Here is a 15,371-nt window from a genome sequence, read left to right as displayed (position 1 = left end):
GCTAATTTCAGATTAAGCTAGTCAAGTGTTTTGTAAAGTTCTAGATTCTCAAGTAGCTGGTATTTAAATTACCTTTTTTTTAACCAAAGATGTAATTTTTAATAGATCTCTCTTATTTTTCTAATTCAAAAGAAAGCATAATAAAAGTTGAGTTTTGAGGAATCTAGTTTAGCTGGAGGGAGCAATTTTAAACACTACACATAAGAAGGAGAACAACTGTAATAATAATGTATGGAGCTTATAAAAGCTTGGAACTTTGTCTGCCGAATTTATAGATATTTACATTACAAAGAAGAATTAAAGTGCCTTGCGAGACTGGAACCATGATTTAAAAGGTTGAGCACAGTATAGTAAACAGCTTTTCAATTTGTACTCCATTATCAGTGTTTGTTTATAAATGTCACCAAACATAGCATGCTAAAAATGTGCATTTGCTGTCTGTTCAAACCTATAAAATTACTTAGTTTCTATTTTATTTACGTACTTATATAGCCTTTGATGATTTTTTTTTTTTTTTCGATCAGTCTTTACCCTAGCAGTCCGACTTCTGGCTAAGGCTATTTTACAGCACCTTTTTACAGTCACTTTGATCTACATTCTGTTTTAGTCTTACGTGATGCTAAAATTAAAGCATAGTGCTACTGCCTCTCATTCTAAACTGCTTCCATATTGCAGAAGAAATTGATTTTAAAAAGGAAAAATCTTAATTTCACTGATAATTAATTATTCTTGCTTTGTATTGAGTAAAGATTAATTATTTAGATTTTACATGCTCACTAAAACTTTAAGATGTAATCCTAACCATTTCACCCTAGCCATTTCAATCAAATATGCACTTTAGTCTATAAATCTAAAGTAATGCTAGCATAGTTTTGTGTCATACCTACAGGAAGATACTTTACTTGCAGGGTGTGAGGCAGAAATTGTGTTGTCCTGTATTAGAAGGTTTTTCTAAAAGAAAAGAAACACAACTGTTTTTGTGGCCAGTGCTCTGAAAAGCTAACTTTGTGTAAGCTGCCTTACCATTTGTAAATACTACTTTTTTCCTGTTTGAAAATGACTTTATGTTGCTGTTGGAGTCCAAACCCTTCATGTCTGAAGCCTGATAGTACTTACAGAACAATAAATGTGTAATCTCAGTCTTTTTTCATTTGAGTAGTGTTTTGTTTTCAGAGTAGTTATTGCTACTTGATTTTGCATTTATGTATTCTAGCGTTTCAGCTGAAGTTTGCCTGTTTTTAAGAAAAATACACTGAGTTGTTCCTTTTAGTAACTGACACATTTTACTTCCCATGTAGTTAAATCGCTAATTGAAGTTTTGGGTTTAAGTTTCAATTTAAAGTCTTATAGGAAAAATGCGCACTTCCATCTTTGAGGTTTTTGTTAACGTTACATTAGCAAGTATTAAACATGAACCCAGAGAATCCAGAAGAAAATGCCAACGAGAAAGAACAAAATGATTGAAAAGTGTATCTGTCCTAAGTCTATTTTTTAATTATTATTTTCATTTTTACATCTTGGAATTTTTTTGCTTGGTTCTGAATTGCAAGTGGCATATTCCTTTGGGTATTGTTGGCATACATGCTCACTTTCACTTAACGCATTTTATTACATGGAAGGATGAAAAAGACTTATCTTTGGATGAATTACAGCTGATGCACTGACCACACTTAAGTCACTTTAATTACTGTCTTAATATGTGTTGGCTTAGAGTTTTAGCGATTTATAAGCTACAAAAACCCCTTAGTAGTTCATAGTAATTACTATGTCTCTATGGATTATATGCAAGAATCCAGAATTTTAAGTATATTTAATTTTTTTCAAATGTTCTATTTGAGCTTTTCTGAAAGAATTAATTGCCTTTCTGATAGAAATATTTAAACAACAGAATTAAAGCAAGCAGGCCATTAAAGCCCCTCAGTAAATTCAGCAATTTTATATTTTGGGTGCAAACACTGAATTTAGGAAGTAAGCTACATACATACCCTTGCTAAACTGTAAGTATACATACATACATATATAGATATAAAGTAGGTGAGGATATAAAGAAGGAGGAAGAAGGATGAATTAGAACTTTGCTCATGAAGGTCACAGAGAATTACTTTCCACAGGAAGTGTAACAACTCTGGAATCTGTGTATGAAAACACAACTTCTCATGGGTTTAAAACCCATTCATTTGTAATTAAACAGTAGTACAAATGCAGTTTTGTTCTGTATGATGCTTCTAGTGTAAGTATTTTTTGAAATCGGTAACCTAGTCTGGATTACCTTTGTGAAAAATAGCACTAATTTCTATATGTTAATATAAATAGAAAATACCAACTTTGAGTAATAGTATTCCTTCCTAGAATCAATTGTCTGAATGTTACCAAAGATAGAGAATTAATCAATCAGTTGAGTAGCTAGTTCTGAGTTTACATACATGTTTAGGGGCCTTTGCGTGATTGCTAGCGGCGTGACCGCCATACCTAGGTTATAGTCCAGAATGATAGAGTGAATTGTCCTCAGTCTGACCCATTTTAAAATTTTTGTTGTCGCAGTGTTTACATAAATCCTGTCGATGTAAAGTATCTGTAACGTGGTCTCCTTCAGCTCACCATCAGGTTAAAAATCTTGCCTGGATTTCAGTAGAACTGTCACACTTGCTGTAGCCCATTCTGGCCTTGACAGGAGAAACCTCTTCTCGCTGGCTTGCTGTGTACCCTATGACACTTTCTGCATGCATTTTCCTAGCCAATTGTTTTGACTGTCAGCCTCCGCTACATTTAGGAGCAGTTACTTGTTTATGCTTCCAGGATCCTTTCCAGGTCTTTCCTGACCTACCATTCTCTGTCTTCTTTCCGTCTCTATTCCAGTATCATGAATTGATTAATCTGTGAGACCATGCTTCATCATTTTTCTGTTACGTTTTCTAATGTGCGTACTTCTGTGTTTGTTTTTCTCTTGCTATTTTGTTATGTTTTGAGAGAGATTTCCACTGGGTAACTATTTTCTTGAGGGTGCTCCTGCAAACTAGCCTTTCCTTCATGCACACTAAGAAGCTGACAACTCCATGCTACTGATGTAGAAACTACTGCTTAACATGTTGACCTGTCTAATCACTTTATTGTTCTCTTCCCCTCCCCCTTTGATATACATCTAGATTGTAATTTTTTCATAGAGTACAGTCTGTCATTTTTGAATGTAAGAACAAAAAGGTTCTAACTGGATGATTAAGTCTGCTTTACAGTGCAGCTTGAAAGTGTTCTTGTATCTTCAGGCATTGCAAGCCACAAACCACTTGTCAGCCCTGTAGATAATACTGTATATTAACTGGAAAAACCCAAGCATTCCTTTTTCTTCTTTCTGTTCACGAAGAAGAGAAGCATGCAAAAATTTCAGCTGCATTAGTGACCGTTGATATAATGGTAATAGAAATATTTTGACATAATAATAACAATTAAAGAAACCCCATAATAATTACAAGTGGAACATGATCACCAAGCAGAATCACAAACAAGGACAAAACTGTTCCAACCTGTTTAACATATTTAAAAATTAATTTTTTTAAAGGAGCTGAGAACAAGGAAAAGTAATGGATCTTTGCCACTGTATGTATAGTTTTAGGTGAATGTGGTGGATAGGATCCCTGCATTTGAACAAAATAATTCTCTTCCAATTTTAAACACAGCTACATCTAACACATCTGCAAATAATGTACAGAGCTTAACATGCATGCATGAGGCTCTGCAAGTAAGGGTAACTCTAAGGAAGTTACATTGTAGAAAACAGGTGAGATGGTTTCTAAATTCTCTGATGGTTTCTTCCCCTGTGTGCATGGGAAGGACACTGAGCAAAAGATTGTTCTGATGTTCTTCATTTCCTACTGGAAGTGACAGCCTTGAGCACATCTTAGAGAATGTGAAGTTACACTTGGTGTAGGTCAACATGCTGCTGTTAGATACCAGAAAGGATCCAGTGCAATGCACTTAATAGTTCTTAAAATATCTGCCAGTCACGAATTCGTAGTGAATTATGTCAAGTATGTACATACATGTACTTCACATACTAAAATGGTACATTCGTGAGTGGTATCATATGATATGAAAAAAAATATTATTTTTAATTTAAAAAAACTTCTCTTACTGCATGTTATCTTTATTGTTAATCCACCTATTCTTTACCTATTTAACTGATTTGTCTTCATTTTAAAAAGGATGCAGATATTTCTTGAAAAATATGGCAGTTGTGTTTGTGTAATTTGAATTAACTAATGACAAAAAAAGAAAATTTCTTTAAAATATCTTCTTTGTATTTTCTTGTCTTCATTGACTGGTTTTGGTATGTATGATATATTTGGCAATACAGCAAGATGAAAAGACAGTGGGAAGGTTAGCAGATGTATTTTAAAAACAGATCTAAATATTTCATAAAAAGTCAAAATTTGCTAGGACTAGGACTCCATAGGTTAATCACATTTTAAACTTTGCATTATTTAGGGACTTGGCAGGACACCAGGAAATCAAGCTGGAAGGATGATGGAAGGACAAATTTCACAACAGACATTACATTTTCGCAACCCATATTCAGAGGAAAATGGACCAGTTCCTGCGGTGCCAAGCAGACTACCAGTACTGCAATACGGAAACCCTTACGCAATTCAGGAGAGAAGAGGTAAGTAAATTCCACTCCCCCACCCCAATATAACTTCTCTCTTGCTGTTTGAAAAGCAGTGGCTCACTCAATGCAGGTTGAGTATCAGCAGTCTTTACACTGGTGTACAGAGCCTTTATTGATTGATGAGAATCAATAATGTGCCTTTATTTTACTGATGAGAATCAATAAGGTAAACACAGTTTTAGAGACACCTTTTGAAAAAGGTGATTTCTCTTCTTTTGTTTTATCTAAACAAAAAATGTTTGAAAGTCTTGATATTTAAATGTGAGGTAGCACATCGGTAATCTCAAAATACAAACTCTACTGAACAAAGATGCTCTGATTAATTTTTCTTCAGATGGAGCAGATGGCGCTTTTAATCCTGATGAGATCCAAAGACCGCCTGTTAGAACTTCATTTTGGGAGCTGGAAGATGATGTAGTGTGTAGTCAGCCTTCACGCAATCTTAGTCGGCCTGACGGTTTAGAAGATCCTGAAGATAGCAATGCAAGTTACCTTTTTATTATTTTTTCTTCCTTGATATGTCTACTAATGAGTAAGCAAGAGTTGCACGTAGATTTTCAGTATCTGATAAGCCTGATTTATTGTTGTGTAAATCTGGAATTGATTTTTCTTTTCCCTGAACAATGTTTTAAGCAAGTTTTGCTTGCTTTCAAGGAGAAAACTCTGCACATCAATTCATTATAATATAGTCGTTCCCCCAGTGTACTTGTTCCCCCAGTCTCTTGAGTTACTGAGAGGCTTGTTTTGGTATTAGGACTGTATCTTCTGAATCTTTTTAAATACTAAAGTAGAAAACCCCAGGCAATCTCAGCTGATTTGTTTTTTTGTCTCCTGTGTGGTAGAATGAGGGCTCAAAAGGTAGCCATGTCTTACTGGTTTTATAATTTGTATGTAGGTACTAAATTGTAACAGAACAGATAGAAATTTAAAGGATTCTGATACTAGTATTTTCAGTTAAATGCTGAATGAAAAGGTGTATCGTATTAGATACTTAATCTCTTGTTGTGTCTTTCGCATTTATTAATTTCCATTTTGGATGTTTTATGCTGTTAGACACATATTTGGAAGAGCTAATTGACTGTTATCTGAAGCTGATTAAACTGAAAGTGACAGCTTCTCACCGATTCCTTTTTTAGGGCTTTGTATGTTCTGAGTAGAAACTGGTTAGCTTTTCTTTTTAATACAGTTAACTTGCACACTCTGGTATAAAAAAAGGTTTTGGTAAATTGGCTTCTGTAATAAACTGGGCCATATGCCTTCACTTGAACAGGAACAGACTTACTACTCTTTCTTATTCTAAGTGCTCTTGCACCTTCAGAAATATTAAACAAGAAATACCTTTCTGCAAAGTATTGTGCTCTTTGCAAGTACAGTGGTATCATGACCTGTTTCTCATTTAGTCTAGTTTGCCACATTTAATTGCTATTAACCTTTGCAGAAACTGAGCAGTGTTCAGACAGGCATGATTTTAGCCCTGGTGCTCAGCACCTATAATGGAGAAAAATGTATTTCTTCCTCCTACCTTTTGCCCCCAGTGTCCATTACTGTGAATAATTAGAGGAACTGTCAGAACTTTTGCAGCCTGTTCAAGATCTGGAATGTGAGCTTAATGCTGTTGCCCACCTTTACTTCACATTTTGCATATTTAATCTGATCATTCTTGACGTAGATATTACAGATGACAAGCTCTTCTCTTCTTTAGTCATCTGCTTCTGTTTAATTAGCAGGGTGTTCTTTCTGATCTATGTGCTTTGCCCTCTTGCAAACCGAAGAGAAACAGTGCTAGAGTCTTGTGCTCATTTGCTGACACAGCTTGGATTTCTGTAATGAGATGGAATATAATAGGCTTAAATAAAGTTCAGCTTGAGAAAAGTTGCCTTAAATAAAATAATTTATGTCTTTATTTTTTTACTTTCAAATGAGAATCAGTTGCTTGGTCTTCTCAAAAATAGACTGTGTATGTAGTGTATAAATTTACATGGAAGTGAGTAGTTGCAAGAATCTTTCTAGAGAGACATAGTAATATGCCAAAGATAAAACAGTTGTAGTGCAGTACTTAAAGAAATAACCAGGGAAAACTTCCATATATGTAAGTGATTCATTATAAAGGAGAGCCTGTTATTTGTGCAGAAGAAACAGCAAATATGAAACTGTAAATACGAAGAGATTACCATTTGTTGTACTGTTATTTAAAATAAGCTGTTTAGGATGTAATTCTGTGCATTTTTAAGCTGGTCCTTTTGTTGGAGGAGGATTCCCTCTTGGAAGAAAAGGACTGGTAAACTTGCTGCTTTGTTTAAAATATTACCATTGTATGGACTTCTGTCGTCTTCCTCTCCATGTTCCTATTACTACATGTTGTATTAGTTTAAGAACTCGAGGATGTTGTAGTCACTTCCACCACATCATGGCTGTTTTGGTGGCGGTTTGCCTATGATGATGAACATGTCTACAGTATTTATCTAAGATGACAGATCTTTGAGACCTTGAGCCAATATTATGATATGTAGGAGAATGAAGTAGATGTATACACACAACTGAAAATGGACTTTTCAGATATGACTAAAATAGGCTTTCTTCAGTCTATAAGGTGAGAGTAGGGAAGTGTGTATGTGCATGTGTGAGAGAAACTTTGCAACTTACTGCTGCAGAGGGAAAGCCAGAAATGGGACCTCCTTTCATTTAGGGTGTTCAGTCTAGCCTAGGGAATAGGTCAGCAAACAATGAGGGGTCTAGCAAGTCAAACTTACCTGCTGTAGTTGCTGTTCACATTCCTGTGCAGTTGAGTAACTTCATAAACGATCTGGGTGATGGAGGAGAAAACTTGAATGTTTCTCCCAGAAATGTTTTTCTAGACAAGGAATTAGGTAGAATTGCTTCAAACCTACAGACCAAATCTCGGCAACTGTTACTACCTTGACCTTCTTTCACTGTAAATGTTGAGTTACTCGATTTCCAAATGTGATGTGTCTTCCTTTGCACCGGGGGAAGAATCTGGAATTTGTCTTTGCGCATTTGTCCATTTGCACGTTTCCACTCTGCATGTTGGTAGCCCTCCAGTTTTAAAGGCTTTGCCTTCGTTGGACCGTTCGGCACTTCAGCAGCTCATACAGCGGTATTTGTGCTGTGAATTGGCGTAAGTGGAGTACCTGCTTTCTGGTCGTCTGTACTCTGACGTTTACTCGAGACAGAATTCTCTTCCAGTTTGTTCAGACTTTCATTTTGCCTTCTTGCTCCCATTTTTTATTTCTTTCTGGATATTGTTTTTGCTTTTTTCTGCTAACTTCAAACATGTTTGACATGTGGTAGAGGTGTTAGGTACTGACTTCTCACAGTTTTTTTGAGAATTGCTTGGGGGAAGAGAGACCTTAATAAATTCTTGTTCTAGCAGGTAGCCAACGGCTGGCTAATAATCCTGAGTATGGCTGCAAACTGGTCACCAATCCAACTAAACAGGAAGAAAACATGAGACAGTGTGGGGGGAGAAGTGTTAGGGGGAATGCAAGACAAATCTGGAGACAGTCAGGACTCCTTAGTTCTCTTTTTTGTGGTAAAACTTGATTCTCTTCCTTGAACTGAAATTGTCCTTTTTAGTGGAATACCTTGGACCTGTCCAAACTGATGCGAACCTTCTGTACAGGAATCCTGGGTGTCTCCTTATTTTTGAAAAGTCTTCATGCGGTGTTTTTGTTCGTTATTTGTTTAGTTTGTTTTTAATGCAACCTGCTTCTTTGTCAGTCTCGTAACAGACTTGTTTGAGGTGCTGAGTGCACTTTTGCCTAAAGGAATCTTGTGTTCCTGGGTAAAGATCCATTTATATGCTTTTTGTCTTGTACTGAAAAAGATCCAACTCATGGTACCTTGTCTGCAGTATATGAAAAAGATGATGTTTCTATTCTGTGTCATTAGAATTGTAAATTGCTTGCTATTATGGATCAGCCATAGTTTTCTGCATCAACAGAAAGATTCTCCTCCTTTTCCCTTCCCAATGAAGAACTGTCAGCCTGTTGAGCTAATGCAGTGGCCATCACATGTACTTTTTAGCAATGCACCTCTTAAAAATCGTCAGTGAGACAGCCTCGGTCGATCTTTCAGCCTGTCCCAAGGAGGAAATGTGAGTCTTTCAGTTCTGTTAATAGACTAGAGGTGTGGCACGAGCTAGTAACTGTCCTTTTGGTTGGCGATGGGGAAGAAGGGTGCCAGCTTGGTCTCTGTTCACTCACTGCTTCTTTCTCATTCCACTGTGAAAAGTTCTGTAGACTTCACAAGAGTGAGGCAGGATTTTTCCACAGCCCTGTAGTACTGGATGGGTGCTACGGTATGTACTGTTCGCAGTCATGGACGGAGAGACATCCCAGATGCCCTAAGCTCACTCCAAGAGGATTGTTTTCATGCTAAAGTTGCATATGAATTATTTTCCTGTGGATGCTTCTGTACTGCAGCTAATGATTTGATCTTCAGTTCTGTGGAGTACAGCTACTACCTTTGTAACCCCCTATAAAGTCATTTTGGCCTTCCTGCTGGTACGTTACAAAATTCTCAAGCTCATGATTGAGATGATCCTTCTGCTGAGGCATTTACTCCTAATGTGACCTGAACTTGGTTTCCATATTCCTAAGGAGAACGCTGTTTGCTTTTACCCCAGGTGTAGGAGGCTTCCCTCTCTACTTCTCGGTGAAGACTTTTTAGTTACTGGCCGTTATCTTGAGTAGCAATATAAAAGCAGGTGATGGTGATGCTCCTGCTGTACTGAAACTTAAGGTGTTTTTACTGGCCTCGGTTACTCTGAGTTGTAGACTAAGTAAGGATGCATCTGCAGATGCATCAGAATTTTGGTTTAACGTTGCCATTGTGTTCGATTTTTCTTTCTCCCAAAACTTTGTTCCTTGGGATTGAGCACTTACATGTATTTGGTTGATGTGAAAAAACATCAGTTCTATGTGACTCGAAGACTTTCATAGATTCGGCTTTTGGAACTCTTAGGCCAATTAAACCGTGATTTCTGAGCGGGGTAAGCTGGTCTGTGTTAATCGTGCCAGATGAGCACATGCACAGTGGTGATTTTGTGTAGAATAGTTGACTTGCCACCATCGTCTACTCAGCACTAACTTTCTATTTGCTCATGCTCCCATAATTGACCAAAATGTAATCATTTGGAGCAAATAATTTCTAAAATACCTACAAGTATGTACAGGAGAGAGCCATAAAAAATGCATATATATATATTTAAAATACTAAAGTATGAGTCTTAGAAACGTAGTCCTGATTACAGTTGGCAGCAAGCCCAGAATAACTGTCCTGAGACTCTTAAACAATGTTGTTAGTCACAGTAAATTGGGGGGTGGGGTGGGGGTGTCACTTTTGACAACTGACAACCAGGTCAGGGTATTTTTTGAGATGAATCCAAAAATGGCCTTTCTTCTAGCAAAGAACCCCACCGCACGCTGTTAGCCTGACCTTACCCTGGCAGCCAATTCCTATCTTTTGCATAGGACAGACATGAAAGGAGCAGTCGGTGCCCGGGTACTTCTTGGGAGACCAGACTACTTGCAGAGAGGTGGAGAGACTTAAAAGGGGTTGTTTTTTTTTTTTGTTTGATTTGACTTCAACAGAGCTTAATCGCAGAAGGAAAATGGATGTCCTCTTCTTGCCAGTGTACCTGTGCTATGTGTTGGCGGTGTGGGGGTTCATTTGCTGTTTAAAGCTTGAGATGGGAATCGCTTCGCTTACTGCTGCGTGTTAATGTGGTCTGTAGAAGTCAGAGGTGGGGATTGGTCAAGTCTGCAGGTGTTGTACAGTGTCACGCGGCTTTGTTCCTCATTCCTGTTTGGCAGTCTTGGAACTGATGCCAGTTGTCACCGTGAAGGCAGCACCTGAGAGGAAACTGGTTAGTTTTGGTAAAACTAGGTGAGTTGTGTTTATCTCTGAGAGTTAATGCCTAGCTTTCCCTTCTTCCTCTTCTAGTGGCAAACTTCCTCTGTTTTACCATGCTTTATTGTGCAATGCTGCATTTATCTTTGATCCGTGTAATCTGTGGGGCTTCTGTGGCAATTTGAAAGAGTTACAGTCCAGTGATAATAGTTAAGTCATGATGTTAAAGGCATCCTTTATTAATTCGTTAACCTAATTATCCAAACCTGGCATTTCTTACTCTTACATAAGCACAGTGCCAGCCTGTGGGTACCGGGTACCAGACTTCTCATGTGATACCAGACCCTTTTCGTGTGAGGCCACGTACCAATGGCGTTACATCACTGCTGGGCACTGCGGAGGTCCTGGTGAAGTATATGCAGCCACCCTGGTCATCAGTCTGCAGTGCACGAAAGCTGGCTCTGGGGCTACACAAAGGGCAGATTAAGCTGTCGCCTCCTCAAAATATGGAGTGTGGGCTTCTGTCCAGATGATTTTCAGGACTTGACCATGGGGTCTTGAAAGCGAGCTGATGCCTGCGCTTGAAATGCAGCATAGGCCGAATCATTGAGGCCTGGCCTCCCAGCAGTTATCGTCAAACTCTTTCTGTAAAACAGCTTAAAGCAGCCTTCTCGTTTCGGCTTTTGAGTCTTCAGGGGATGGCTTGCTTTACCCTGGGAGAGAGGAAAAGCATGTGTAACATCATTTATAAGAATAAAGAGTGCGTTGTTAGTTATACTAGCTGGAAGAAACCGGGCGCGAAGTGATGGTGAACCAAGATGAGTAAGATCCGTCCCCCCTGCGTATAGTTCTCTGCTTTAAAGGGTGCACTTCAGGAGTTTTGTCCATTTGAAGTGACAGAAATAGACAGCTGTCGGGGTCCAATACAATGGGACATTTTCCAGGAGTTCCAAGTTACCCCAGGGCAGTGCATGAGAACTTTTAGTTATCGGTGACTGTCTGCTGTTTAGCATAACCTGTAATTAGAGCAGCTGTGAAGTACTCTCAGACCAAGATAAAGTTCTCATCGTTACTGTCTGACCATTCCGTAATTACACAGTAATCTCTGTAATGAGTGGTGTGCTCAGTATAGATTTGCTTTCTGCTTGTTTGGGTTAAACATAACAAAAGGTTAAGAGCAGAGTGAGCTTTATAGACTTGGCCAAGAGCAAAAGTACACTGAAGAGAAAGACTTTCCATACCTTCACAGCGCCATATCCATACCTGTTCAGTGTTGTCATTCGTAGATGGTGCACGGGTCAGAAGCTACTATGAGGAACACACGGTATGATTGTTACAGGTAATTGAACTGGGCCAGGAGAAAGCTATATCCTTAGGACATACCAGACTTAACGTTGCTCTGAAATCAGAAAAGCCTGTTTGTAGAACTGCTAATAACTTGCCCTTGCCTTGTGTTGAAGCTAGTGCCTACAAGGCCGCAGTGCAGAATAGTGCACGTGTGGCCACGCAGAAGAAAGCATCACACTCTCTTTCAAATGAATTTTTCATGAAGGAGTGAGGAGGAATGTTACATTTGTACGTGGGACGGTATCACAGTTGCCAGAAGCGGAAAGAAAGGACAAAAGAAGTAAGAAAATTTTATCTTACCAAGTAGCATTAACCAAAATGTTTTTTTTTTTTAAAAAAAAAGGAGGGGGCAAAATACTGAAAAAGTAAATGACTAGAGTAAATAACGTGAAAAGCCTACCCAAAACAAACTACCCCCCCCCCCCCCCCAACCTATTAACCTATTAAAGCTTTATAGAAGGTGGGCAGACAGTGCTGATTCTTTTAAAATAAATTTTTTAAATGGCAAACCTTCGTATAAATCGGTTTGCGTTTTGTTGATTCAAATTAAAATCTTTGGTTTCCCACGGACTGTGGTAGCAGAGCAGAAGTGCGTGTGTGGGGAAGCCGGTGCTGCAGCAGTCTGCTTGTGCTGACACAGCTAAACACAGGGATGGAGGGCACTGGGAAGAGCGCTTCTCCGTGAACAACGTGTTACGTGAACGTGTTTCATTTGCTGCTCCGTGCGGTTTAACCTTTTGTGTAAGGCGTGCGTCAAGACCGAGAGGTTTCCTGTCCTGGTAGGGAAACTGAAATTTCTGTGGTATCCCCGCGTTTGTGTGGAAGCGGGATTACCAGAGGAGTGTTTAGTTCTGTGTTCTGTTACAGCTGGGCTTTCAGCTCAGCGGTGTCTTTTGGGTCTGTGTGAAGACCCTTTCTGGAAGCGGGGTTTTGTGGAATGCATTAATAATTTTGAAGGGAAAAAGAGACCGATCTGTATCGTGCCAGCCGCATAATTGAGGTTAATGCCCTTCTATACCAAGCTAATATTTAGCATTGGTAAATCTTGACTGCTTACTCAACTAACACTAATAACCCTTAATATAATGAATCACCTATGCATTTGTCACTGGGTCTGCGAATCTGTCCTAAACAAAGCTTACTGAGGGAATTTGGCAGGTGGACTCGATGATCTGAGAGGTCTCTTCCAACCTTAATGGTTCTATGGTTCTGTGAATTTGAGCCCTTTCACCAGAGCAGTACCTGCCGCCTCCACCTTGTCATTTGTAACCAAGTATTAATAAGCGCTGTGACAAAAACGCCCTGTGTTCAAGAAGTAACTGAGTGACAAACAGTAAAGAATCATAAGAAAGTCTTTCCTAAAGGACTTTGATGCTAATTAGGCCTGTGTTTGCAGTGGAACTGGTTTTTCGAAGGCAGATGCACATTGTTCCCTCAGATGAGCCCCCGCTCTCCTCACAGTCTGGCATTCAGCAGGTCTGTCGTGTTTTTGGCGCTGTAGAAGCTGTGGCGTTGCAGCACAGGAGTACTTCGCATAGTTGTTCTTCGTTAATACATACGTCCTACCCCTTTTGTGACAAAAGGAACAACAGAGGGTTTTCAAACCCATGTGCCCTTTTTGCTGCAGGTGCAAAGCAGGCAAGTCAGACAGGAAAGTATGTCTGTTGCCAGCATCTGCCGCAGCAAGCCCCGCTGGCTGCTTAATGGGAGTGTTAAATGGTTGAAATGAAGCAGCTGTTGTCAGGAGAAGAGAAATATTGAGGGAATCTTCCCATCCCAGCCTGTTTCCGTTAACTCGTCATAAGGACAAAGTACGTGAGCCTAAAAATGAACTATGAAGATGCGTATTAGTTGTCTGTGTAAAACAGTCAGCAGGTGTGCCGTCGTGTGGGGCCCCTTGCGCATCTGTTTCTGGAGATCAACTAAATAATTCGTCATTCTTGCACGTAGGGCATCTTTGAGATGAGAAGGAAAATGGTTTAGGACTTGGAGTTTCAAAAATCTTGCTGAATTCACCTGCATTCCCCCCTTGAAAGAAGTAGGGATTGTGCTGCGTTACCCAACTGCAGAACAGAACCAAGATGCTGTATAATAAATCACTTGATGCTGCATAAAGAATGGGTTTACACACATAGTTCTGATTCTCTTCCTCCCCCTTCAATTTATTTTCTTTTTGTGCTGTTTTCTTCCCCTAATTGTGTTTGCTTACATCACTCTGCTTATTTAAATCGTAATTTGTAATAATGTCATCACCCAAACCCCTGCAAAGCCTCAGCGCTCTGACCCCTTGCTTGGCAGAAGGGAACTCTCAGAATGCGGTCGCTGTAGGGGTTCTTCCTTTTTCCGCTCGAGCATTTCCCGCTGCAGGCAGGCGTCTTTCGTCCTCTGTGGGATGTGGGGAGCAGCGCGTGGGGACCGGCCTCCCCAGCCCCATAGAGGCTCCGAGGGAAACCCGCTGGTCCGTCCTCATCGGAGCCTGCCGCGGCGGCGCACGCGCTGTTGGTCGCCGCGAAGGGCGAGCAGGGCTGGCACCGGGAGGCAGCCCAAGGCGGGACACGCGGGGCTGGCGGGAGCAGCACAGGCCGGTCACTCGGAACTGACCGGTGGACGGGGAGGCAAGCGCGTGGGTTGGCGTCAGTGGCTTTCTTCCCTGCTGAAATTCACATCGACACATTTTAAAAGTCGTGACACCCTGCTGGCTGGAATCTGTCTGGGCTTTAGCTCTTGATAAAATGCTGTTAGGGTTAGTGGCGCGGTGCCCTGCGTTGAGCGTGGCACGGGGTCTGTGATGTAGCCCCCAGGTGTTAAGACCGAGGTGAGCCCTGTTCCCTTCGGCGCTGCGTACAGCCTAGCAGTGCAGGCACCAGGGTCTGCTCTGGGTGCCGGGTCAGCAGGCAGCCTGCGGGCAGCTTTCCTTGTTCGTGAACCACCTCCCCCTTTTGTCCACTGCAGTAAAAGCTTGTGCTGCAGGGACTGTAAAACGAAAGGTAGAGCTCATCCATGTTTGTGCTCGGTAACAGAAATGCATTTGGAGGAGGGGAGAAGAATCCCCGTTTCTAGTGGGCATTATTTAAAACACCTCCTTTTTTTAACAGGATGATGACAACACTGCACCTTCTGCTCCTGATCCTCCAAGTCTTCTCTTGCATGAACGTGGAACAGGTTTCTGCTTTGATTCCAGGTAAATGTTACCTCTTACTGGCCTTGAGTGGCACGGACGGGTTTCCATACTCCTGGGCTCTTTTACACAAGGCAGGGGTGGAGGTGAAGAACTCCTACGCATTCTCAGTGACTATCTGGTTTACAGTTAACTGTCAGGGAACACGCGGTGAGACTGGGTGGGCTATTCGTGCTGTACCTTATGTGGACGGAATTTGGACAATTTTTTTAGTAAATGAATGAATAACTTTTGTATTTTCCCCCTCTCTTTCCAACCTAATTGTGAACCAAAGTTCAGAGCTTTTATAAAGTGTGACGTTTGCTAGGAGCAAGC

General features: G+C 40.3%; 1 protein-coding gene across 4 annotated transcripts in view; it reads left to right on the top strand.

Moving 5' to 3' along the window:
* Positions 1-15,371, top strand: part of TAX1BP1 (Tax1 binding protein 1) — a 64,333-nt gene that overhangs the window by 47,490 nt on the left and 1,472 nt on the right. For all 4 annotated transcript variants that reach the window (XM_075419090.1, XM_075419091.1, XM_075419087.1 and 1 more), the window contains 3 exons: positions 4,480-4,654; positions 4,995-5,143; positions 14,974-15,059. In XM_075419090.1, coding sequence (XP_075275205.1) covers positions 4,480-4,654; positions 4,995-5,143; positions 14,974-15,059 — 410 coding nt within the window. The remainder of the gene's footprint in view (positions 1-4,479; positions 4,655-4,994; positions 5,144-14,973; positions 15,060-15,371) is intronic.

The sequence above is a fragment of the Opisthocomus hoazin genome, chromosome 4 (assembly GCF_030867145.1).
Source record: "Opisthocomus hoazin isolate bOpiHoa1 chromosome 4, bOpiHoa1.hap1, whole genome shotgun sequence".
Lineage (NCBI taxonomy): Eukaryota > Metazoa > Chordata > Aves > Opisthocomiformes > Opisthocomidae > Opisthocomus > Opisthocomus hoazin.
This window is presented reverse-complemented; position numbering and strand designations above follow the sequence as displayed.